The following is a 25,630-nucleotide window of genomic DNA, read 5'->3' as shown; positions in this document are numbered from 1 at the left end:
TCCAGCTTTGATTTTGGTCAAGTTACTTTCTAATTTCAGTGGACACTCACTCCCTCCATTGGCATTTTAGATCACCTTAAATTTACCTTTTTATAAATTGTTCCAGTGGTTTTTTAGTGTATTTCCCCTAACAAGATCAAAATACTAACTTGGTATGCTGTATCATGTTTTTATTGAGAGTTCAAAAAGTACATCAAATTAATGGTGCATTTTTTGTATGTGCACTCAATTATTGTGCATTTATGTACAAAGTCCAAACGAAGTGATACAGTTGCCTCTGTTGAATTTGAGGCATTGATACCTTTGTATTCTTCCAATATAAAAAAGGTGGTTAAGGTTTTCAAGATATTCGCTGAAACTTCTGAGCAGGAAGAATAAGATTTACCGCAGTTATGCTTCTTATATTCCAGTAGTACATGTACTCTTCAGAGTAAAATGCTCGAGTGTTTGAGAAATCGCCGACAATCGGGAGCGAATATGTACATGCAGGAAGAATAATTCCTCATAGGAAGAATAATTCCTCATAGGAATACTGAATCTAGGAAGAGTAACTCAGTTATGCTTCTCATATTCAAACTTTGGCAGATAAAAAGTGCAATGTTTTTTTACTTAGGATTAAAATGCAATTTGACTATCCAAAGCTGCTGTACTTCTCATCACACAAGTTATTATTTGCCATTAATTTTCAGTCATTTCCAAACATTGTACAGACCACTTGCATACATGTACGCTGTTCGAAATGGGCTAAATTATTAACATTTTAATATTGTCCTTGATCTGACCATACTGAAACTGTGCAGTCAAAAAGTGTAAATCTTGAGCCCCCCCAAAAAAAAAAAAAAACTCTACTCTGTAGTAGAAGCAATAAGTACATCGATGCATAACATGTAATTATTAACTTTTTTTAATGATTCATCACAGATTATATACTTTCTGGTTCTACAATTTAACAGCAGCCAGTAAAACCAACTTATCAAAGCAAGCAATACTAGAGATTGCTTGTGCAGATATGCTCTTTCAGCAGTTGCGTTCATCTTCCTTGCTTATAACCCTGCTCTCCATGACGGTACGGCTCTGTAGGGTAGAAAAATCAGATTTAGTCTCGATAAAATAACTTTTGCTCTCTGCAGTTTTAAACTGTATTTTCTCCTTTACCGAGGAGAAAATGCCTTGCTGCCCTTGCCCTTTAAAAAAACGAAGCGTACAGGTCTGATTGTCTTACAGTCTATATTATTGACCCCTTGCATGCTTGTCACACGCGGCGACCGTGTCATGCGCACCATTTTGGTTGGCAATGGGTTTACGTGTGAACGCTGCATCGCCTAAAATGCGCACTTCACTGAATAACGCCCGCACAGTGACATTGCCCACCAGTATGGCGCATCTTAAGATTATTCTGATGATGACATCCCAGGTGAAATGGGTAAATTGGTCACATGACACCAAATGATTAATTTTGAAAAACTAATTGGATAATTTAGAACTTGTACTAGTCTTTTCATGGACGTTACCTGTGAGGCATGTGTAAGACTGGTCCCCCAGACGATGATGTATCTTTCATTCGTTCCTTCATTCCTTTTGTTAATTTATACAACCTCGTTGGATCACGCTCTGCCTGCACTTCAACCTACAACAATGAACAAAATTGTATGAAGTAAAAATTTAAGGACAAAATATTGACTAATTATAGTTCCAAAATGAATACCATTATCTTAATTACTACTCCACCCCCAAATGACATGTGTGATCTGTAAACTTGTAAACTTGATCACCAGCCATTCATGAACCACCACCCCCCCCCCACCAAAAAAACTTATTAAAAAAAAACAGACAATTGGGGTTCAATTACCAGAGACAATACTGTTCAATACCACCAACATTAATATTTCTGCTCCAATTTCTAATGGATGAATTGTGAATTTCTGAAAAAGATCTATGTATGAGATCACTGGGACTAAATCATCCCCATTATAGCAACAATGTCATTATAAGAGAACGGCAATGAAATTTGAATCGGAGAGAGATTTTGGATTCCAGAAATGAAACTACATGTACAAATGAGCTTGATCGCACACAAGGCGGGAAAACTGAAACTATGCCTCTTCACTACACTCCTACAGTGAATTTTTTTTGTAGATTTTGTCTCCATAATTCATTCATTCAATCTCTCTTTACCTGGCCCTTCAACTTAGCTAGTCTCTTTGCTTTCCTTCTCTCCTCCTCTTCCTTAGCTCTTCCCTTGGCTAGTCTCTCCTCAATCTTCCGTTGGTCTCTCTCCTGGAATCTTGCAACATCCACTTGACCTATGACCCTCTTCTCCTCCATCTCCATTTCTTTCTTAGCCTCCTCCTCCATTCTCTGGATTGCATCTTCTTCCTGCTTTTGGTGGAGGTACTCTTGGACTCGGTTCTTGACATCCATCTGGAAGTTATAAGATAGCCTTTAAAGTTGCTTTTGTTGCACACTTAAAAGTTAATTTTACTGAAAAACAAATACTTACTCCTTAAAAGCAACAGTTCTGCCCTTGATCATCATCTCACCTTTCTTTGTTGTTCCTTTTCAAAATCTTTGACTTTTTTCATCTCCATCTCCATCATCTTCTCTTCTGTCATAGCTTTCTTCAGTTCCTTCTGAACCTGTTAAAAAAAATGAAAATAATCAAGTTACTGCAAGAAAATGGCATATTATGTTTTTCTCGTTTTTGGCAGCTCGTCATTGCATCTTTGCTGCTCTATGGTTTGACACCTTTTGTAGATCAAGTTTTTCGCCATAAGATTAATCCCTAACTCACTGTGAATGAAGATGTATGTAATATGATTCACCAGTAGAAGTTTCATCTTCATTATTTGTCAGGTTTTTGAGAAAAAAAAGTAAAAATCACAGAGAGATGTTTCAGGAGAGTCTGGTTAATCCGTTGTACATGCTCAAACAAATTTCGTCTCACAGAGACAAAAATTATTTTGGTGAAATTGTTTACTCATCTCTCAAAAACAATAGCACCTCAGCAAGTAATATTAAGGGAAGCTTTCTACCATCATTATCTTTAAACCGTGTAAGAGTAATGTAAATATGTGGCAATTGTGTTTTGAGGCGTATAAAAAGTACCCAAGCCCTTTAAAGAAAACCGGCCTTGCCCTTACATAAGAAGATCTGCTTTACCTTCCAAGCATTGATTCTCTCTGATTGCGCTCTTCTCTCTTCTTCAAGTTTACGAACCCTGGCCTGCGCCTTCCTTTCTTCCTTCTCCTTAAATTCATCTTCATTCACGGCTGCCTGGGTTAAAAGATCCTCTTTCTGGGCCTTAGACAGAAGAGATTTTAGTGCATGGGTTAAAACAAAGTGTAATAAATGAGTACGTGAAATAGTGAAGATATTAAGGGAAAAAAAGTATTATCATGATGGTTGACTCGCCCTATTTGATAGGCAGGCAGTACAACTGTTGTTAATATTATCTAGAGCTAAGCAGAAGGGTCATCTGTACACACTTTGAGTATGCAGATGCAGTTGTTTAGTGAATCAAAAAAGAGCTGTGTTTTACTGGTTTGAAAACAATAGCCAGCTTTTAAGTAACAGCTTCTAAGACGAATACAACATTTACTTAAAGACACTGGACACTATTGGTAATTGTCAACAACTAGCCTTCACAGTTGGTGTATCTCAAGATATGCATAAAATAACAAACCTGTGACAATTTGAGCTCAATCAGTCGTCGAAGTTGCGAGATAACAATGAAAGAAAAAAACACCCTTGTCACACGAAGTTGTGTGCGTTTAGATGCTTGATGTCGAGACCTCAAATTCTAAATCTGAGGTCTGGAAATCAAATTCATGGAAAATTAATTCTTTAAATTTAATTAATTCGAAAACTACATTACTTCAGAGGGAGCTGTTTCTCATAATGTTTTATACTATCAACCTCTCCCCATTACTCCTTACCAAATAAGGTTTAATGCTAATAATTATTTTGAGTAATTACCAATAGTGTCCACTGCCTTTAAAGATGGTGACCTTGAAAAATTTTTCTACTGAACCAACCTCTTTCACAATCTTCCATTTCTGTATAGCATCTTTCTTCTTCTCCATCAAGGACAGATATTCTTGGTACCAATTCTCGTGCTGTCGGACATCAACGATATTACGACCTGGGATGGAGGTTGCTGCCTCGTCCAGGAATGCTATCTTGCCCTGTAGAGATACAAATATCAGGAATTGTGAAGTAACATTCAGACCTCGAGATAACCTGTGGCTAAATACACAGGCTAAATGTCTATCAAGGTTTTTTTATCTAATAACCTGAATTCAAAAGCGTCGCTAGAGATTAGTATTTGCCCTAGACCATTAAGCATGAGAACTGCAGAAGAATCATGCCTGAAGTATATCTTCAGTTTCTATAATTCCTAAACACAACTAGCGAACATTTTCTTCAAGTTTTCCTCATTAACAAATGAAGCAATGGATATAAAATACAGTGAAATGAACAGAAGACAGCTAGTTAAAAATTGGATCAGATTTTCTAATCAGAATGCTCACCTTATGTTTATTTCTTATCCTGAGGAATGTACCTTGATCGTAAATGCCAAAGTGAAATAAAATACAGTGAAATTAACAGAAGACAGCTACCAAGATTGGTTCAGACTTTCTTATGAGGATACTCACCTTATATTTGTTTCTTATCCTGAGGAATGTTCCTTGATCGTACTCATCCCAGCCTCCTTTATGTCCGCCAGTCTGAACTAAGAATCTCTGTAACCAAAGGTTCAAACAGATAATAATTTGGATTTAACCAAAAAGGCCGAGTTAAAGTCGGTCGCACGATGGTCGGGCGTCCATAATCTTGATGCACGATCATAAAAAGACATGGCTTTTAGGCCTCAGTCTCCGGATTGCGCGCAAGATTTCCATCGCGCGACCATCGGGCGACCGACTATAAACCGGCCTTAATACTGATGTACTTTCCCAAGTTCTGTGAAAAAAATACCCACAAGTAAATCGCTTGGGTGGGATTCCACACCCATGACCGTTGCATTGCTAGAGCAAATATCTTATTACATCACAAGTGCAAAGGGAAACTTTTCCTGCCGTCAATTTCACCAAACTCTTCCTAACTTAGGATTAATCTTAGGACTTGGGACGAGTTCAATTCCATATCTGACAAAGATGTTAGGACACATTGAACCCATCCTAAGTTGGGATGGGTTACTCGTCCTAACTCGAGATAGGATTAATCCCAGCATTTTGTGAAATCGGCTGCAGGGCCTTTAAACCAAGTTAATATTTTGCAACTGCAGTCACTTAATGCAAGATCATTTTCATGTCAACAATGATTTTTATGGCACTTCATAATGGGGGATTACACAGAGAGCATACACAGTTTCAGTCATTGATGCGTCCCCTCACCTCAAACGCTGCCACTTCAGGAGGTAGGTCTGCTATGACGCTCCTTGCAGAAGACACTGGTTTGGGTTTAGTCTGTTTGGTTTGTATGGTAACGGGCGGAGCCTGGGCCCAGGATTCAAGACGCTTCTCCAGTGCTGTCACCTCCTGGCTCAAGGTCTGTTCTTCTCGAAAGAGCTCTTCATATCTGAGAAAGCAGAGAAAAAAACTATAAATGATTACTAAGAGAAATCTTCATTCCTGTTGTAAGAATAATGCGCTATGTATTAAATGTGTGGTTCTGAGAAGAACTGAAGATAGTTAAAGGCAGTGGACACTATTGGTAATTACTCAAAATAATTATCATCATAAAACCTTTCTTGATTACCAGTAATGGGGAGAGGTTGATAGTATAAAACATTGTGAGAAACAGCTCCCTCTGAAGTGACGTACTTTTCGAGAAAGAAGTAATTTTCCACAAATTTGATTTTGAGACCTCAAGTTTAGAATTTGAGGTCTCGAAATCAAGCATCACAGAGCACACAACTTTGTATGACGAGGGTGTTTTTCTTTCATTATTATCTCGCAACTTCGACGACCGATTGAGCTAAATTTTTCACAGGTTTTGGTATTTTATGCATATGTTGAGGTACACCAACTGTGAAGACTAGTCTTTGACAATTACCAATAGTGTCCACTGTCTTTAAAGCAATCGCAAAACATTGGTAAACAGTATTGTCCAAAAGCCCACACTTCGTGTATCACAACTTATATATAAAATAACAAACCTGTGAAAAGTAAGGCTCAATCGGTCATCGGAGTCGGGAGAAAATAACGAGAAAACCCACCCTTGTTTCCGCACGTTTCGCCTTGTCATGACATGTGTTTAAAATAAATCTGTTATTCTCGATATCGAGAATTGATAATTGTTCAAATATATTCTCAAAAAGTAAAGCATTTCATGGAATAATATTTCAAGGGAAGTCTTTCACTATTACCTTCAGTAAACCCTGTAAGTTATTTGTAAATCTGTGAACTTTTAATTTTTGTTCTGTTCAGAAAGTGTCCAATGGCTTTAATGTTTCAAACAGTGCGTTGGAATGTAGGAATTCCAATTGAGAATGAAGCTTGTGTAGGTTGATGCAAGATTCTTCTGGGTATCTGGATAAATATTCTCGACTTACAATTTTCTCTGTTGTTCTTTGAACTCCCTCATGATAGCTTCTATTGTTTCCATCATCTCTTTCAATTTCTCCACAACTGAAATTGATAAAATTATAAACAATAAAACACAGTTACTTTTACACTAAATAGTTGCCCTCCGACTTTTCATTATTAGAACTTTATACCAATCATACTAAAAATAAAAGCTTATACACTCTCAAAAAATGTTTTTTTTTTCCTGCAAGTAGTTATTGCATTGCCTTTTCTATTAATTTAAAGGTCTTTGCTTTGTCTTTTTGTCTTTGTTCTGGTAATTCACATGGAATCTTCTTTGTTTTCAGCAATGTATGATCACGTTGGAATCTTTTAAGTCTTTGTAAAATATGGAAGCCATGAAACATATCCATCAAATAGGCAAGGGCTAAAGGCAATGAATTGAAATTGATGATCTCTAGCATTGTATTTTTCTACTTGCATTCAGGTGTTGGTTTCACATCGCGTAGTTGACGTTGGAACTTAGTGACAGTGCCTCGCATCTTATTCAGCTGCTGCACTAGTCGAGCTTCTGCAAAAAACATTAATTTATTAATAATGATGTGAAGATATTATAAACCAAAATCCAAAATTATAAAATATTGAAAACCCAAATTGTAAAGAATTACAATTATCAATCAGTTGACTTTATTGGCATATCAAATTACAGGCTGGCATACACAGTGGATGAGATTAAAGGTCAGACAGTAGGAGGGTTGACCGTAAACTTTTGTAGAGATGAATTCAGCCCAGTATCAAATTGCAGGCTAACATAGTTCTGTCACTCAAAACCACACACAATTCGATGATTGGATGGTCAAAATTGAGAGGGTTGACCGTGTACTGTGCACAGATGCAATCAACACATTGTATCAAAATGCAGGCTTCTGCAGCATAGTCACTCAAAACCACAGTGGATGAGATTGAATGGTCAAACAGTAGGAAGGTTGACTCTGAAATGTGTATTAATGCATTAACCATATAGTTTCATACTGCAGGCTAGCATAGTTGATCTGTCACTCAAAACCACAGTAGATGATATTGAATGGTCAAACAGTAGGAAGGTTGACTGTGAACTGTGTAGAGATACATTAACCACATAGTTTCATACTGTAGGCTAGCATAGTTTATCTGTCACTCAAAAACCACAGTAGATGATATTGAATGGTCAAACAGTATGAGAGTTGAGTGTATGTTGTCACTGTCATATTGCTGACTGGCACAGGAAATCATTCAAAACCATGAGAGAATGAGACTGTATGGTCAAAAAGTAGGAGAATGTATTGTGACAAGTTTTTACAAAGTTACTTACTTTCAGCTTTCCGGTCGCTATTCATCTTTAATTCCTGTTCTTCTAAAGTGCAAAACAGCTTGCGGAAATCACTTCGCTTGCTGTACAGATTGGTGCTTTTCTCTCTGTCCAAACTATTGATCCTAAAAAGTTCAAAAACAAATTATTTACTTTTAAAATAGTTTGTTTGGTTTTTGTGGCAGGACATTTTTATTTAGTTTTTTCAAACTGACAAACCTAGTCCAAATGGGGTGAAATATTCCTAGAGCAATGAGTACCAACGTTTAAGTTTTTATTCTGATCCACATACAGCCTCTTTGGGTGCATGAGTTTTTGGCAGTGTCATGCGCAGAATTTTGTTGAAAAGAAATAAATGACAAGTTTAGAATAGTCACAGATCTAGTATGGTGTAAAACTAAATTGGGATCCAAAACTGATTAGGTAACAAAAAGTATTAGCTACCTTGTTCCCTCACGTTTGTATTTAAGATTTCACCTCAAAATTTATGTAGTTGATTAATAAGGAACTGATATTTATATTTCCTAAAAAATCAGTTCATGGCACATTTATAAAAGATACTCTGCTGAATCTTGTGAAAACAACTACCTACTTTTGCTCCATTTGTTCGATCTCCCTGAGGGTTTCTACTTTCTTGGCATTTTCTGTCTTCGTCTTCTGAGAAGATCCTGCTGTCTTTGTATCTCCCCCTCCTAGTTCTTTACCTTTCATCTTGGTCGGTCTAGAGTTTGTTGCCCCCTGATATGAAAGGTACTTGTCAGCATTAGTTGTACATTTGTGAATATAATTGTTATTATAGAATAACTTGCAAATGTTAACAATGCTCACATCCCTTCTTGTTGTAGTTGTACAGAAGAGATTGTGAAAAGTTAATCAACATCAGTGACACCAAATGATTATTAATTTATATTAATAATCTTTATTCTTACATCGGTGATAAAGAATATTATTATTTTTTTTTTTTACACTTTCACTGTTGCGATGAGACATTGCTGCCAAAACACATCAAAATTATATTACATTAAATTATTTGAATGTCAAAATTATTTACAAAGGAAAGACCCTAAAATTGTGAACAAGTCGTTAATGGTCCCACGCGGTGAGATAGTCGAGTTGTGGCGGTGCTCACTGCAACAGACATTTAACGACTTGTCCACAAGTCTAGAAAACCCCAGCCAGTTCTACTACGTTCATGATTAACATGATTAACCCCGCACCATCAAACGCTACGGCGATCGGGCCTTTTCAGTCATAGCTCCAACAGTAACACTTTGGAACAAGCTACCCACCCACATTCAACACATTGGACACTTTTAAATCATTGTCAATCTGGTTATAGCCCTTAGAAACATCCGTATTTAGCGCTCTATGAATGTTGCAATTACTATTAATTATTATTACTATTATTTATTACACTTTGCACATACAATTACATGTTGTAATTGTATGTGTAAAGTGTAATAAATAATAATAATATTAATAATAAATTAAATATGCAGTTATCCTGATATAAAAGTTGTAGTTGCGATAACGTAACCCTCCTGCCGACGGCGGAGCCTCTGGCTACGCCGTCGGCAGGAGGGTTACGTTATCGCAACTAGAAAAGTTGGTGAAATAACCACAGGTCTATAGTCTAATCATATTCAACCCACCCAGTTGAAATCGAGTGTAACTACTTATTTTATTACAACAATAAAACATCCATCATAAAAACCCCAATATACAATAACATAGCACTGCAACAGGCCCCTACTTACAAAATTGATTAACTTACAGCTTACTTACACATGACTGTAGTAATAACTATAATAATATGACTGAGGAGAGTGAGACCATTCCATTTTGTTTACAAAAATATATCTTCAGTTTAACTAGCCCCACTTGTGTGGCCAAGGATAGCCGACTCCTTTAGTAGTAAGTAGGGTTAGGATTCAGCTATCCTTGGACCTTGGCCACACAAGTGGGGCTACAGTTTAACATGCAATATCCTACAGGTAGATAAATTTTAACCGTGTAGATATACAACCACTAGAATAAATAAGGTATCGTACCTTTGATGACATTTCATTCAAAAACAAAGGGAAACTTCCAAGGGAAAACTAGATCAAGTCAGTACCAAAATACCACTTGCAGTTTGCAGCAAGCAGCCGACATCAAACAAATCTAAAAAATGAACAGGAATTTTCCCGATGTATTTAATTCAAAGTGGTTCAAAAATTTATATTTTATTACATTATTTTCCAAAAACCATAATAAGTAATTATATTTGCTCTATTATATATTTTTAAGTACAAAATGTATCTTTTTATTTTAATATTTTATCAAAATGCAAAGTTAATATTTTATGTTGTTGGAAAGTGGGTGACCTGATCTCCCAAGCATGACTATTGACCTTGTGCACTGGCATAGCAACAGTAATCATCCATAGCCGTGCACGGTTAAATTTATGTGCATTTTGACGTGTAAAAACACTTGATTTTGCGTGTCATCTGTAAGAAGTTTTCATATTGAAAGTGTTCTGATCAACGACAGGCAAACAGTGCAATTTTACTTCCAACATGTCCGGTCTCAATCCGTCCAGAACAATTTATAATTCCGAAGGAAAATGCTTGTTAGAAAATTGGGTTGAGGAGGTAAGCAAATTCACCCATTGAAACACTGTAGTAACAGAGTAGGCGCGGCACTGACACTGACCATGCTGACACTGACAGTCACTGTCAACCTTAGCCCCACTTGTGTGGCCAAGGATAGCTGAATCCTATCCTTCCACACAAGTGGGGATATGTCAGCCTGACAGTGACTGTGACATGTGTTTATAAAACTATGTCAGGCCTAATTCCTTAATTTCTTGTTATGTTCTTATGACTTTCTAGCTGAGTAAATTGATCTTTTTGGTTTGAATATATTGTTAAAATAATTCAACAAATAGCGGTCATAGCTTGAAGTTTAATTTAATTCAGTTTTTTTAGTAAAGTTTACAAAAAAGTCAAAATTCAATGTTCGCTTGGCTTATATTATTTAATTTAACTTATTTTAAGTCATATTTTAAAACAAAATAATGAAGTTTGTTATGATTTATGAATAGGCCCCTAATTAATTACGATGAAAACAAGCTAAAAAATACTAGGCCTAAATTCTAAATATAGTCCCTATCTTACTGATGACTGCTAATTAAAAATGAAATTTCTTCATTTAATTGTTTTCTTTAATTTTAAAGTTGTTTAATTTATTAAAAGTCGATGTGATGTTTCCATGATAATAACATTATGTACTCTACCGATTCAGATTAAGATTAATATATCCTAAATTCCTATCCTCCAGAGAAATGTTTTCATCTGAAATACGGATAACTTTCCATATCAGTCACGCCACCACTTTTTCACTCATTTTTACAAAAGGGATATATCTCATTCTCATTGAGGTAAATTAGATACTATATATTGTTTCATTTCGAATCAAAAAGTGGTGGCGCCATACGGAAACTTTCCTGAAATACTCTCAATATCAACAAAGATTTAACATAATTGAAGATTTTGAAATTACACATTACTGTAGTGTTAGTTGCGTAGATCGTAACACTCAATCCTCTCGACAGAGGATTGACGTTTACGATCATCGCAGCTATTATAGTGTTGTAAGTTTATTATCTGATTGATTATTGACGCATCCAAGATATTGGGCCTTAAACATTTGTATTTTTCTCTCAATCTCTCCTCATGTGACAGCGTCAAGTTCAAGAACGAAGCCTCGACTCACTTCCCAACAGCATGAAATATGAAAACAAATCGCTTCCATTCAAAGATGGCCACAAATCAATCCTGTCCACACCAACCCATGAGGGACAGGGTACCCCTCTATCAACATGCACGGAATCCTACATGTTGCCACCAAAACTCAAAGTCCGAACTGGAGGTAAGCTTGAATGTAAAACCCTGCTCAGGCACACAATGAAACAATGTTTCTTATCAAAGACAGATAACTAGTTTTTGACACAGTGGACACTGCGTACAGATGGTGCCCGATATAATTTGCTCTGTAGTGTATGCAAAGACAAACATTCGTATGTGTTATAAATTCTTGATTAGTGGTGGGTTGAACAAAGACAAAATTACTTTAACCTGCAACCTCCAGATTAATCTGCAAACACTCTAACAGCTGAGCAATTTAGCCCTTTGTTAGGGATCTCCCTAATTTGTCAAAATCATTGTTAAGGTACCAGTCAGAAGCCATTCAACATGTCTGCATTTAGCCAGAAATCACACCAAAGTTTATGATACAACCTGGGAAATTGCAGCCGAGGGGCTCACCTTAAGGGGATGCACAAATCTCTAGTTAAAATATCGAGTAATAAACCACAAGGGAAACTGACTGGACTGGGGTAAATTTTGTAATAGTTTCTTTCATGAAATTCTGTATCTTTCAGGTAAGACAAAGTCATAGATTCTTTTGGAAATAACTCATTTAATTTTGTACCTCTCAGGGAAGAAGAAGGAGTTAACGGAGCGAGCGTTGTATGCCCGGGTTGCCAAGGAACTACAAGAAGAGGCGGAGGAACCTCCACCAATGCCCGAATACAAATCAGTCACCCAGAAGGACTTTGACGTGGAGGGATTTGTTTCGGAGCTTCCACCCCCTGAGATGGAGCACAATGTTGCTAACGAGCAACCCATCACCTTCTGGACTCAACACAAACAAAAAATACCTGTAAGTCTATACTCTCCTTTTCTATTCATTTATAGTTGCCTGGTTCTTCCAGCAGGATGTTTGAGTGTGAAACCTGGGCCCATGTTCATGACTCTGCTTACCGCCAAATTCTGCACAATCACCGAATTTCTGTGCTAGCTGTGTAAGTGAAGAATGCCTAGTAATGTGACGTTTGCATGCGCACAAGCAAAAAATCCCTGCTTACCTGTGAAATACGCTTGACCTAAGCACAGAATTCCCTGCTTCCGTAAGTGCTTATTCTTTGCTTACGGTAAACAGACCCATGAAATTGCCCAGGCTTTCTGCTTCTTCTCACTCATACACTCTTGCTTTGCTTAATACATGTAGAACAATGAACCATTCCAACAGCTTCATTCAACATGCTGCATCAATTGTAACTCCTGGCCCGATGCATGTTTCCCTCCATCCTACAATCTTGACTGTTTAAAAACGGAATATCAGTTCATCGATCAGCAAGCTTTTGTTAAGCAACCTCCAAATGAGCAAACCTTTGTGGCCTTGTGCCAAACACATTCATTCAAAATTGTGTGTGGGTGTTCGTTGTCTCTTTATCAAACTTAACAAAAGATTATTACGATTGATCATGTAATATTGCAACTGACTCTCTTGAAGAATTTAAATTTAAGGGGTAACTTGTAACCTAGCAAGTCGTTGTACCAGAAATTAATTATTCAAATTTTACTCACAAATGGCTTATTGACTCATCATCTCTCTACCCCTAATAACCTCTCCCTTCCCTATTTTTTTCTCCACAGGGCGTGACACAAGAGAAGACATTAGATACACCCTTCAGAAAGAACACATCCTTCAGTAAACCCATCGATGAGTACTTCAATGAGGCGCAACCCTATGACAAGGAAGGCTACCCGTGGATGTGATTCGGTCTCCTAGAACTATTATAGAATTGTCTTGTCAGTAAATGTACAATATTAGCGTTTTTATTTTTGTTGTATTTTATTGTAAAAAAAAGGTGCACATGTTGAGAAAATACAAATCTTTTGAGAACTGTCTGGTCAGTAAATGTACAATTTTAGTGGTTATACTATCATTGTCATTTTGATGTAAAAATAGGTGCACGTGAATGTTTTTGTTATGAGGGTAATTTATTTTGAGTTTTACAAAACACACAGATCCTTGTCATTTGATTGGTGGAATACACATCAGGTGTCATCCTATAGTTCGCTATTACATGTACATGTATACTGCTGCAACACTCAAAATTTAGTATAGGAGTCATGTATACTAATTTGAGGATGCTTCACATGATTTTGTCCCCACCTCATTCTGGTGCAGAGCATAATTTTGTTGTGCTGAAGTGTTTTTTGGTGCTCAAGCATGTCTATGAAAATGTTGGCAATATTATTTTGTTTGATAAGAAAATAATTATCTTGGTGTCTGATACTCATACTACGGACTCTGCATTAAGTGCACTTTTATATTAATAATTTTTGATAGAATTGTACTACATGGCATCCATTTGTTAACGGCTATATTCATATTATGAACAGTGTATGCTTGATTTTATAGGTTGACTTGTATCCATGCCTGGGCATATAAATACAAAAACCATGACCATGGGCATCTACTTTTGTTTGCAAGCTATCCGCCCATATGTGCATTTTGTGGTTGTAATAAAAGAATAAATTATCAATCATTTTAATAGCTCAATTAAATGGGGGTTTTTTTATAACCAATTACTTTGTTAGTCCCATTGTTATTATGCGGAAAACAATGCTGACCTATTCTTTTCTAAGCATGTGTTGTCATAAACATATAAGGCCATATGTCACAGGGGGCAATGAATTATTGGCAACCAGTTCCAGGCAATCTCCATTAAAGACAACATTACTATTGGTAATTACTCAAAATAAATGTTTGCATACAAAATTGCATTGGTTAAAGAGCGTTTGATTAAGTACTGCAACAAGAGAGTTGTTTATTTCATTATTCTTTTGCCAATTCGATGATATAGGGTTGGCCTGCAGAATTTACGGTTTTCGCAGTCTCTATTATGGCCGGTGTGGCATGAGATTATGTCCCCCCCCCCCCCCTACGGCAAACTGTGTACAAACGTCTTCTGATCCCTCTTTCGAACCATCCTCCAGCAGCCCATGTTAATTTCCCATATGGGGACGGAATCTCTGGTTGACAGATTTTCCGACGGGACAGCGGATTGCTGGATTATTGCTCAAAACAAGGGACATAGGCCTATTTATTCGGACGCCGCAGGCGAAGTTGAGTTTGTCCTTTATTTTTGGCGGTTGTTTGTAGTTTGAAAATTTCTTCGCCCGGTGGGTCACTAACTTTCATTATAAACCACGCCCACCCACTTTACATTCACCAATGGCCTCTAATCACAACACTGAAATGACAGGGAATTTTAGAAAACATTAATGCTGACTCCACCATATGGCATGCCGTCTTTGTTCTCGAGGTAAAAGGAACACCACACACATTTTGTCGAGGCATATAATATTCTACTTTTAAAACATTTGACAAATCAAGTTCATTTTATAACAAAAGCCTTGATTTCCAAAAGTGTACAATCCGCAGGAAGTGATAGTTCGAGATGCGAAATTTCGTTACTCATCAAACATAGGCCTACAAGTTTTTTTTATTTCAAAACTTATTCCCAATTGAGCATTTAGAGAGTTGAGTCCTGCCACCTGTAAAGCCTAGACTTGACTCAAGTCCCAATCCCGTGCCAATCTAAAAAAACTATTGTTTTGTGATGTTCTGCATTCCCAAACCTGTTCCTCACATTCTCGGGACAACAATAGCTACATTTTGACGGCAGTGGGTATGATTTGACCTCCCGCACGAGAACGGGACTTGAATCGAGTCTAGGTAAAGCCCTGCACTTAAAACCTGCGCGGTCAAACAAAAGTTGTGACGCAGCTGACTGAATACTTTGTGACGTAGTCCTTAACAGAACGCGCGCGTAAATAGCTGGTAAACAGTGCGGTGTAGCTAGGCTCTGTGTTGTTGATATTTCCAAGTTCATGGCTTGGTGCCGATAACGCAGTTTTGGCAGAGAGATGATGTAGACTGGAGGTGTGGACAGTGGCTTTTAACTTTACTGGTTTGGCCTATCAACTGCAACCATCAGAGGGTGGAAATGGACCCGGGGACCAGCAACAATCCTCCACCTTTATCGGTTGCGTTACGGTCCAACAAGGTAACACCGGTTGATTATGCCTCACCTAAGGAACACAAATCAAATGTTCCTGCCATGGCCACAGAAGGAATGGACGTGTTATACGCACAGGGCCCAGAAGCATCCTCAAAGCGGATCCCCTCCATGGTCGAAAAACCTCAACCAGGTGCCTCGACCAGCCATCAAGGCGGTTCCAGATCATCAACAGACAAGGGGAGCAGCAAGGGTGTCAGCCATGTTGCCTTCGACATGAAGAACGTAGAGATGTTGATGGACCATGCTAAACCTAAGCACGACAGCAAGGACTCAATCAGGGAAAGCATGTCTCTACTCGGGATACCAAAACCGCCGGGCAACAGCGACGAAACCGGGCTGAAGAACACCTTCATAAGACGGCAGCTGTGGACGATGCTCCAGCCGACTGATAACAGGCTGTCCATGAAGTTGTTTGGGAGCACCAATGGAATCAAGAAGGAGATGAAGCGTCTCAAAGCTGCTGGGTTTCTTATCGTTCACCCCTGCAGTGCATTTAAGTAGGCCATTATAAGTTGTTTCATAATCAGCTAAGACTGTGTCTTATGGCAAGCTATATAATCTCGTTTTCCTGAGAACATGTATTAAATTATTTCTCTGATTATTACCGAGTTCAATTAAGAATCGGGGAAATCGTTTTGAGACTGACACTTGGACTATTTGTGAGCCGAGTTGTCTCAAGAGATCAAAGCAGTTGGGGAGACTGCCATCACTAGATGGCTCATAGAGCACTGTCGCGTTAATCCGGAGGCCGCAGGTTCAAGTCCCACTTCAGTCAATTTCTAATGTTCAACCCCCAAAAAATGTTTAAAGCAGTTGTGTTACAACTTGTGTTTAACTTGTCTTGAAGATTCTACTGGGATCTCCTAATGGTGATGCTTCTGATATGCAACTTGGTGAGCCTGCCCGTTATTATTGCATTCTTCTACCACACGGAGCCGAGCAGGCTGTGGACGATCTTCAACTGTGGGTCAGATAGTTTATTCATACTGGACGTCATCATCAATATGAGAAGTGGGTATATGGATCCGAACACATCCGAACAGGTATATAAACCGATCTCCTTAAATTGGGCTGTGTTCCTTAAATTTGTGTTCATGATAAAAATGCATCTCCATAGTGCAGTTTTTGTCCATCTCTATATATTTTTACTGAACACTAGGAAAGATCAACATGGTAAAACTAATAATAAATACAAAAGTCCAATATACTTTTTCTAGGGTGTCACCCTTTGTCACTTCGTACCTTGGTCACTTCGTACCTTCGGGTAACTTTGAACCTGGTCATTTCGTACGGTAAGAAGATACGAAGTGTACAGGGTACGAACAGGAAGGCCTACGAAGTGTCCAAACGGAACGAAGTGTCCGTGGTACGAAGTGGTCAACGAACGAAGTGACCTGATTCTAAGCTTCAATACTGGGGATATCGACGCTAATGTCATGATTCATTTCAGGTAATTCTAAAACCAAAGAAGATTGCCATCCACTACTTGAAGACGTGGTTCATCATTGATTTCATCTCATCCATCCCCATGGATTGCATCTTCATGGCTGTGAATGGTGGATCATCAGGAAACCATCTATACGAAGTCTCGAAAGCTCTACGCGTCTTGAGATTAGCCAAGCTTCTTAGTTTGGTTAGGTTGCTTCGTCTCTCCAGGCTGATGCGATTCGTTCGACAATGGGAACAGGTGCGCTTTCTAATTATATAGGCTCAGCTTAAACCTTTTAATAGATTAAAACTTGCATCGGGGACAAAATATATTAATTTTGGTTTTACCCATCTGCCTATTAATGATTATCACTATTAAAATGCAATAAATTCATTGTGTAGTGACTATTAATGTGAAGAGAGAGAAAAAAACGTCAAATGGACGACTTTCATGATTGCAATCATTGCATGCAGGTGTTTGATGTTGCCGGGGCAGTGATCCGAATCGGCAATTTAATCTGCATAATGCTCCTGATTGGTCACTGGAACGGCTGTCTGCAGTTTCTGGTTCCGATGCTGCAGGAGTTTCCTCAAGACAGCTGGGTCTCCATCAATAACCTTGTGGTGGGTGTGATCTTAATTATTCATGAATAAATTATAATATAGGGGTGGGTATCAACATCTTTCATCATTCATTTCTAAAAGATTATATAATGGGAGTACCAATAACCTTGTTTTGCTCATTCATGAAGAAATTATCCCATAATGGTGGTATCAGAAATCTCATGGAGGATGTGGTTTTGTTCATTCATGAATAAATTATTATATAATGGAGTACCAATAATCTTGCGGTGGGTGTGGTCTTGACCATTCATGAATAAATTATCATAAATGGATGTTTTGAAAGTAGACATAAATATGCCTCGAAATTGCACGATTTTCCGTATATACGTTGTGAACTAACACAGCACTCCAATTTGGGGAGTCGATTTTTGACTCCACAAAATGGCCGACCATGTTAGTTCGCAAAGTAAAAGGAAACCGTGCAATTTCGAGGCATATATCCAAAGAAAGACACAAACAGCATCGTTATGAAACTTGGTTTCACTTTTGCTATATTTTCAATGAAACAGGACGCCCATTGGTGGGAGCAGTACACGTGGGCTTTATTCAAAGCAATGTCGCACATGCTCTGTATTGGCTACGGTCGTTTCCCGCCACAAAGTTTGACTGATTTGTGGCTCACCATGGCAAGTATGATCTCTGGTGCCTCGTGTTTCGCTCTCTTCATCGGGCACGCAACAAACCTCATTCAGTCAATGGACTCGTCTAGCAGACAGTACCGTGAAAAGGTAAAAATGATTAGGCAAACAGGGGTATTTTCTTTGAGTAAACATATTAATGAACGCCAGCTAAGTCATGGTAAAGTCACATCCAAAATATATCATGTTCTCATCATTTTGTCGGATATCCTTTTGCGTTGGGCAGAGAACAAATCTCAGGAGTCGGTATGGACCTAACCTACCCTAAATACGCAGTCCAGAGAAGGGTTCAAAAGCACAAATATTCCTTACCCATTTAGCTTACTTGCTATAGCAAGATTTGTTGTCTTCTATTCTTAGCAATGATTAAGCCGTGTCCGAATTGTCGACTGTCGCTGGTGATGATGTTGCTAAAGTAAAAAGGCAGCCTACTAACACGCGCAGTCTGGGCCCAGCGGAGCTCCGTTCACCACCAAGGGCTTGCCCGCAATAACATGTTGAACGTGGAGATCCAGTCACTGCAGCTCACAGAATCTACTTTCCTCCTGTTTTACAGTTGAAACAAGTCGAGGAGTACATGGCCTACCGCAGATTACCGAGTGAAATGAGAGAACGCATCACTGATTACTACGACTACCGTTACCATGGCAAGATGTTCACCGAGTCAGTCATTTTCGATGAGATCTCAGTCAAACTCAGAGAGGTTAGTTTTCGTATCGGTCTCTTTTGCTTTAGCGGGCACGTCTTTTGCCAAACAAACCGATTCGTGTATTATAACTTGGTTGATATAAATCGTAGTCTTCTCACCCCACCGGTTGATTACTGCATATAGTTTTATGTGACTTTGCAATTGTTTTAGTATTCTGTTCATTAAACACTAATCATTCCTAACACACTTCGCCTTTGTTTTTCCCAGGACGTTGCTAACTACAACTGCCGCGAACTCGTGGCATGCGTACCGTTCTTCAGCGTTGCCGATCCCAACTTCGTCTCTCGCGTTGTGATTCTACTAAAGTTTGAAGTGTTCCAGCCTGGCGATTACATCATTAGGGAGGGGACCTACGGGGACAGGATGTTCTTTATTCAGCAGGGCGTGGTCGATGTCATCACCTCAGATGGAGAGGTTGCGACTTCTTTAAGTGATGGCTCATATTTTGGAGGTGAGATTCAACAGACCTTTATCATGCTGGCCACGTTCCCCGCTCCACAACAATAATGAATGCTGATAATCATTTTGCAATTAGGAGCCAGACTATTATTTGTTCTTCCAGCCTCGGTTTGATATCAATGGGAGAAATTCAAGATGGCAGTGCACCGTGATAAAGGTCTATAGTCAGGGATGATATAGTTCAGACTTTTATCTGTGTTTACAAACGATTTCAAAAGATGACAATTTTAGGTTTAGGATATATTAATACAGTTTTCCAGTTTCTTTTGGTGGACACTTTTGTCAAGAAAAGCGTTTCAGTCTATATTGACCCTCAAGATTAGAAAGTCTATTTAAAACTAATTATAAACCTTTACTGATCAACATTTTAATTCTCGACAGAAATTTGTTTGCTGACCCACGAGAAGCGGGTTGCCAGCATACGCACCGACACATACTGCTCTCTCTATTCACTCTCTGTCGAACACTTTCAACAGGTAAATATTGCTCCTCATTCGCCTCTGAACTTATGAATAATTTTCCGCTCGCCCAAGCTCGGTGAACTAAATTGGATTTAGAGCCCGCCACTAAAATTGGTCAAGCTACAACACTGATGTAAAGCCCTCTTAACTACCAATATATGACAAAGGGTGGCTCAGTCGAGATACTTTTATATTTAATTCACGAGTTGTTTTACTACTTTTAAGTTGTGTCATATTGTCTGATCTTGCCCTCCCCCCTAAAAAAACTAAAAGCAAACAAATGAACAAACACCCCAACAAGCAAACAAACAAAACATTTCTGCACAAGCAAACAAGCAAACAAACAAAACATTTCTGCACCAGAAGTTTCTACAACTAAAAGTTCTACAACTGAAAGCTCTACGCCAAAAGTTTCTTCAGCTGAAGGCTCAACAACTGAAACTTCTTTACCAGAGGTTTATTCAATATTCAATTTTGCCGTAATCTCGAAAGGACATAAAAATGTTCATTGTTTACTACAGGTTCTGACGGAATTTCCCTCAGTCCGGAAAACAATGATAGAAGTTGCAATAAAACGTCTGGAAAAAATAGGAAGGCCTTCAAGTGCGCTGGTCTCTGCTTTGAGTGGTCAAAACTCATCCAAGTCAAAAAGTACAGAGCGCTTGTTTGAAATTCCGGACTCTGTAACAATAGTAAGGTAAGTATCAAAATGCTTTACAATCGGGTTATTGTATGTAAAGTTGAGGGGAAGTCCCTATATATCCATTGTATCGGCAAATCTGAGGATTCAGAGGTAAGTTACAGCTCCCAATTCCCAGTTCACTATTCACTGTTGGCTCTACCTTGAAATTTGACGAAACATAATCCAGATACCGATTCAATAATCTTGCAAATTTTATCAGGCAAGCATCATGCTTAATTGCTAACCCAAAATGTAATTGATGTAAAAAATAAAAATAAACTACAGTGTGGTGGTATTTGAATAATTAATTGATGAATATTAGCGTTTTATGTAATTGAGCACCTGGTCTTGCCAAACTTACACCGTGCTTGAAGCAGCTTGGTGAGCAGTATAACCATCAACTCAAAATGCCACTTTGGGTCGAGATAGAGCTATATTGAACCGTTTGTTTAGGCTACTTATTCAAGAGACAGGCACATGTAAAAGTGTACCATTCACGGGAAAGTTGTATATACTGTCATGTTCCTGCAACATCTTTATTATTTGGTAATTTCAGAGAAACTGAAAACGAGAAAAGACATGAAGAGTTTGAACATGATTCGATGGAGGAAATTCTACAAGTAAATGAAGGTCCATCAGCCGACACGACTCAAAACCAATCTTTCCCGATCGGTGGTGATTCCCTCGGCAACAATGCCTCATATAGACACCCGTCACCCGTATGATGGTGGTGCTATGTAGAATGGCAATTAACTCGTTTTCAATCAATTATATTTCATGTAATACTTTATATTCAGTGGCGTCTATAGAAAATCGACAGTGGCTAAAAAATTGAGGACACATTCAGCGAAATAATCACAACAGTATGATAAAGTATTGCATTTGACTGACTCAAACCAATTGGCGTTATATGAATAACAAGGTCGGTTTTCAAAGGGTTTTAGAAATTGAACTCAACTACACTTTTTTTATAATAATATTCTGGCATTATTTTGGCATTTAGAATAACATCTTGAATGCGCTCGGTTCCTGATTCAGCAAAAGGTGCGATATGGTTTAAAAAAAGAAAAATCATTGAAGATGTGGGTCTATTGTAACTTTAACATAAACAATGAACGTATAGTCACCAAAAAAATAATAGCTGTTTGCCTATTTAATCGATCAAGAAAACAAAATCAAATAAGGCTCACAAGCAAAAGTAATACGACTGCTTAATTTTGCATTTAAATTTAAGTATGAACAGAAAAAGATTAGAAGCAAAACAATGTTGTTAATAAAAAAGAAATATCATAATTTTCTCGCGAGCGATAACATTAATAAAACGAATGCAATTTGTAGGCTAACGTACCTTGACTTAGAAATTAATTATCAATGCATTAATGACAGCAGCATCGACATTATCAATGTTGTATACTTTCTTTTGTTTACGATCCGGAAAAGAAAAAAAAATCATTTAAAACTTCATGTTTTAGAAACCAAATAATTATCTTATCAAACTGAATACGCACTTTTCCAGTTATGTTTGTATGGTTTGTGGTCATGTGGAAAACCATGACATATTTTGGTTGTTTGAAGGAAAAAAAAGTATTGTGTATAAATAAATGTACACTCTACGAACAGTCAGGACAAAAGTGACCTCATTATTTAGAAGCAATAGAAAATCACACAACTAGATTGCTAACCTAATTTCCGAATTAAAACAATAAATAACGTATAATAGTTAGTAAACATGATGTCAAGTGATTTGAAATTATGTATACATTTACGGTATCCTTTTAGATCAACGAAATAAGCTCAGACATTGTTCATCAGCTAAGGACAGAATCTACATGACATAATTACCACTTTGAGTGACAGCTATTCAATCACCTACACGTGAGCATTGTCCACAATTTGTAAACAATTAACACATGTTCTGACTATGGGCTTTGTTGATTGGCTGGACGAAGTAGAATGTATGCGCCCGAACTCTACTTCGTCCCAACGTGAAAGGCGCAGTGATTGCCCTTATTTGGTAAACAATTAACACCTGTTCCGAGAATGGGCTTTGTTGATTGGCTGGAAGTTGAATGGATGCTCCTTAACGTTACTGCGTCCCAACGTGAAAGGCGCAGTGATTGCCCTCATTTGGTAAAACATTAACACCTGGTCTGAGAATGGCCTTTGTTGATTGGCTGGAATTTGAATGTATGGTCACGAACATTACTTCGTCCCAAAGTGAAAGGCGCAGAGGTATCCCAGAAGGCCATGGTAAACTATTCGCATCAAACAACACCACGCCACTTTTTTCCACTTGAGTTTGAATTAAAATTGACTAGAGGTGGGCGGCCACCATAAACACCCAAACTGGTGGTACCACCAGTTGTGTTCTGATGGACGACCCCCCTGGAAATAATGAGTTGCGTGGAAAATAAATACCGCTCACAGGAATAACAGGAACGGTGTTTGTTAACGGAGTTGGTGCATGCTTCGCAGGCGTTTATCATGCAAATGAAGGGACGGCCAAGAAACGTTATTGCAAGGTGAATCAAGTGTCATACCTGCATCAGCCAAGGTAAGCATGTGAACAAACAACAGCTATTGTGAAATAATAATGACCCGGTCAAAGTGGCATTTAATGTGTCAACTACAAGGGTGGCCGGCTTTCTGTTAAGCACTGATACTTATAGGCATTTACCTCAATGCAATGACCGTGGAAATTTCCTTGGTGCCCTTTGACACGTTCCAGTAGAAATGTACGTTTCCCTCTTTAAGTTTATGCGCCTTTTGTTTAAAAAAAACTTTTTTGTCCGTATATAAATATACAACAAAGAATAGGTCCGTGTATATTTCTACACGTCTAATTCGAGAATGGGTGTTGAAATCTGGGGTAATCTGTTCATGTGTTTGACTTCTTCGCTTGCCATCTTATAGTGTTCCCTTCACTGTTTGGTATTTGTAAGCACATGCTCAACTGCTCAGCTGGTTTCCCAAATATTTTTGTATATATCTGTTGAAACATATATAGGGGAACATTATTGTCAGTTTTATCGCGTTTTGTTTCACGACTATCATATTCTTTTTTACTTCTTTTTTTTTTTTTGGGGGGGGGGGGGGGCGTAATCTGTTCACGTATTTGACTTCGTTTGCCATCTTTACATGTTCCCTTCACCGTTTTGTATTTATAATATGCACATGCTCAAAATGGTATCCCAAATATCATTGTCTATTTAAATATGTTGAAACGTTGCTTTCAAAGGACAATGCTTTTGATTCATGAATAAAAAGAAAGAGTCACATCTCGTTCTTGGTAAGGAATGAAAATGTCTTGTTCTTCAGCTTTCAGGTTTGTTGAGGATACCAACAATCATATGTTGAAATAGGAGACTTTCCAACGCTAGGCGGCAGCAGACATACCGGGTAAATTCCCATTGTTTACGTAGTTCTGAACATGCGCATAATTCTGAGAACAATGGATTTACCCGGTAAGTCTGCTGCCCTCTATCGTCCCAGAAAGTCTCCCATTGGCCGCGATATTAGCTTTTATTCGTATTATCGTTAGAAAGAGAAAGGACAACAATTTAACAGACAGAGCAAATTTAGTTAACATACTTGTTTAATCAACTCACCATTAGAACTTTTTTTTGTAATAATAATAAAACAGAAAAATCGCACCAAAATATGCTAACACAGTAAAAGACATGAGCTTACTGCTGGCTGGTTCATTAACCATCACCACAATTTGAGACGTTCAATAATTTTAAATTAAAATAACTCATTGCATAATATACAAGGTTTAAAACAAATAATGTATTTTTTTCTGGTACATGAAATCATGTTATTGTCGTTTTACTATGTTTGTTTGTTATGATTTGGGTTATTGAATTTATTGCTTTATTGCATAAAACTTTGTACTTTGTTACTTTTAGCGCCGCGGCTGGCATTTTATTGTCAACTTAATGTTTAAATTTTCTATCAGATAATTTAAATCTTTTAAAGTTAAATTATTTTACAGCCTAACAACATAAAGTGTGACCCTTGTAAATAGAAAATGTAGGCCCATTTTTAGAGCCTTCTATTAAATCATATTAGAAGCAAAATGTACATGGCATTTTCACAAAATATGTGATGTACAGTGCACAATTAGGTTCTGGTTCTGTGATGTTTTTCTTTAAGAATAACAATATGAATGATAATTAAAAAATAACGCAAATACTTACATGCTTTTACTCATAATTTACAACCAATGTTTGCAATTGATATAAAGCGACCAGAACTAAATACAACATTAATGCCTACACATAAAATTACAAATTAAAGTGTGGACTCGATCCTGTTAAAGGAACACGTTGCCTTGGAACGGACGAGTTGGTCAAAACAAAAGCGTCTGTAACCGTTTTTTATATAATGCATATGGTTGGAAAGATGTTTTAAAAGTAGAATACAATGATCCACACAAGTTTGCCTCGAAATTGCGTGGTTTTTCTTCTACTGTGCGAACTAACACGGTCAGCCATTTATGGGAGTCAAAATTTTGACCCCCATAAAAGGCCGACGTGTTAGTCGTCGAGGTAAAAGGAAAACCACGCAATTTCGAGGCATGTTTGTGTGGATCATTGTATTCTACTTTTACAACATCTTTCTACCCATATGCATTTTATAAAAAACGGTTACAAACGCTTTTCAAAGACCAACTCGACCGATCCAAGGCAATGTGTCCCTTTAAGATGTGAAGTGTAAGGTAGCTTTTTGACCAGATATGTATCCAATTTGTTTTCAAAAACTACGAGAGAAGAACTTCCAGGTATTAACACAATAAAATAAAATAATAATAACTAAAAAGATAATTTTGTC

General features: G+C 37.8%; 3 protein-coding genes across 3 annotated transcripts; 2 read left to right on the top strand and 1 right to left on the bottom strand.

Annotated features, from left to right (window-relative positions):
• Nucleotides 1-512: 512 nt before the first annotated feature.
• On the bottom strand, nucleotides 513-10,024 carry LOC117295270 (coiled-coil domain-containing protein 112-like). Its single transcript, XM_033777825.1, has 13 exons — nucleotides 9,930-10,024; nucleotides 8,471-8,616; nucleotides 7,882-8,003; nucleotides 7,012-7,101; nucleotides 6,557-6,632; nucleotides 5,397-5,580; nucleotides 4,656-4,742; nucleotides 4,035-4,184; nucleotides 3,160-3,300; nucleotides 2,541-2,636; nucleotides 2,176-2,421; nucleotides 1,512-1,627; nucleotides 513-1,074 (listed from the first exon to the last, which is right to left on the bottom strand). Exons 1-13 carry the CDS (start codon nucleotides 9,939-9,941, stop codon nucleotides 1,044-1,046), a joined length of 1,497 nt encoding a protein of 498 aa, XP_033633716.1. The 5' UTR covers nucleotides 9,942-10,024; the 3' UTR covers nucleotides 513-1,043.
• A 275-nt stretch (nucleotides 10,025-10,299) lies between these two features.
• Nucleotides 10,300-14,461, top strand: LOC117295797 (sperm-associated antigen 8-like). The gene is made up of 4 exons (XM_033778555.1): nucleotides 10,300-10,511; nucleotides 11,604-11,790; nucleotides 12,359-12,582; nucleotides 13,359-14,461. Exons 1-4 carry the CDS (start codon nucleotides 10,437-10,439, stop codon nucleotides 13,479-13,481), a joined length of 609 nt encoding a protein of 202 aa, XP_033634446.1. The 5' UTR covers nucleotides 10,300-10,436; the 3' UTR covers nucleotides 13,482-14,461.
• Nucleotides 14,462-15,721: 1,260 nt separating this feature from the next.
• On the top strand, nucleotides 15,722-21,522 carry LOC117295543 (potassium/sodium hyperpolarization-activated cyclic nucleotide-gated channel 2-like). Its single transcript, XM_033778240.1, has 10 exons — nucleotides 15,722-16,293; nucleotides 16,644-16,839; nucleotides 17,247-17,483; nucleotides 17,699-17,848; nucleotides 18,358-18,576; nucleotides 19,043-19,189; nucleotides 19,403-19,646; nucleotides 20,036-20,130; nucleotides 20,637-20,812; nucleotides 21,354-21,522. Exons 1-10 carry the CDS (start codon nucleotides 15,722-15,724, stop codon nucleotides 21,520-21,522), a joined length of 2,205 nt encoding a protein of 734 aa, XP_033634131.1.
• The last annotated feature ends 4,108 nt before the right edge of the window (nucleotides 21,523-25,630 follow it).

Source organism: Asterias rubens, chromosome 10 (genome assembly GCF_902459465.1).
Source record: "Asterias rubens chromosome 10, eAstRub1.3, whole genome shotgun sequence".
Classification (NCBI taxonomy): domain Eukaryota; kingdom Metazoa; phylum Echinodermata; class Asteroidea; order Forcipulatida; family Asteriidae; genus Asterias; species Asterias rubens.
This window is presented reverse-complemented; position numbering and strand designations above follow the sequence as displayed.

Excerpts from the sequence above, each read along its gene's own strand:
- LOC117295270 (XM_033777825.1), bottom strand. Across the intron at positions 8,004-8,470 it reads ATCGAACAAATGGAGCAAAA|GATCAATAGTTTGGACAGAG; the intron begins GTAGGTAGTTGT and ends TGAACTTTTTAG. Across the intron at positions 4,185-4,655 it reads GGATAAGAAACAAATATAAG|GGCAAGATAGCATTCCTGGA; the intron begins GTGAGTATCCTC and ends GTATCTCTACAG.
- LOC117295797 (XM_033778555.1), top strand. The coding sequence starts at position 10,437 with ATGTCCGGTCTCAATCCGTCCAGAACAATTTATAATTCCGAAGGAAAA. Across the intron at positions 10,512-11,603 it reads TAGAAAATTGGGTTGAGGAG|CGTCAAGTTCAAGAACGAAG; the intron begins GTAAGCAAATTC and ends CTCATGTGACAG. Across the intron at positions 11,791-12,358 it reads ACTCAAAGTCCGAACTGGAG|GGAAGAAGAAGGAGTTAACG; the intron begins GTAAGCTTGAAT and ends TGTACCTCTCAG.
- LOC117295543 (XM_033778240.1), top strand. The coding sequence starts at position 15,722 with ATGGACCCGGGGACCAGCAACAATCCTCCACCTTTATCGGTTGCGTTA. Across the intron at positions 17,484-17,698 it reads TCGTTCGACAATGGGAACAG|GTGTTTGATGTTGCCGGGGC; the intron begins GTGCGCTTTCTA and ends CATTGCATGCAG. Across the intron at positions 17,849-18,357 it reads TCTCCATCAATAACCTTGTG|GACGCCCATTGGTGGGAGCA; the intron begins GTGGGTGTGATC and ends TCAATGAAACAG.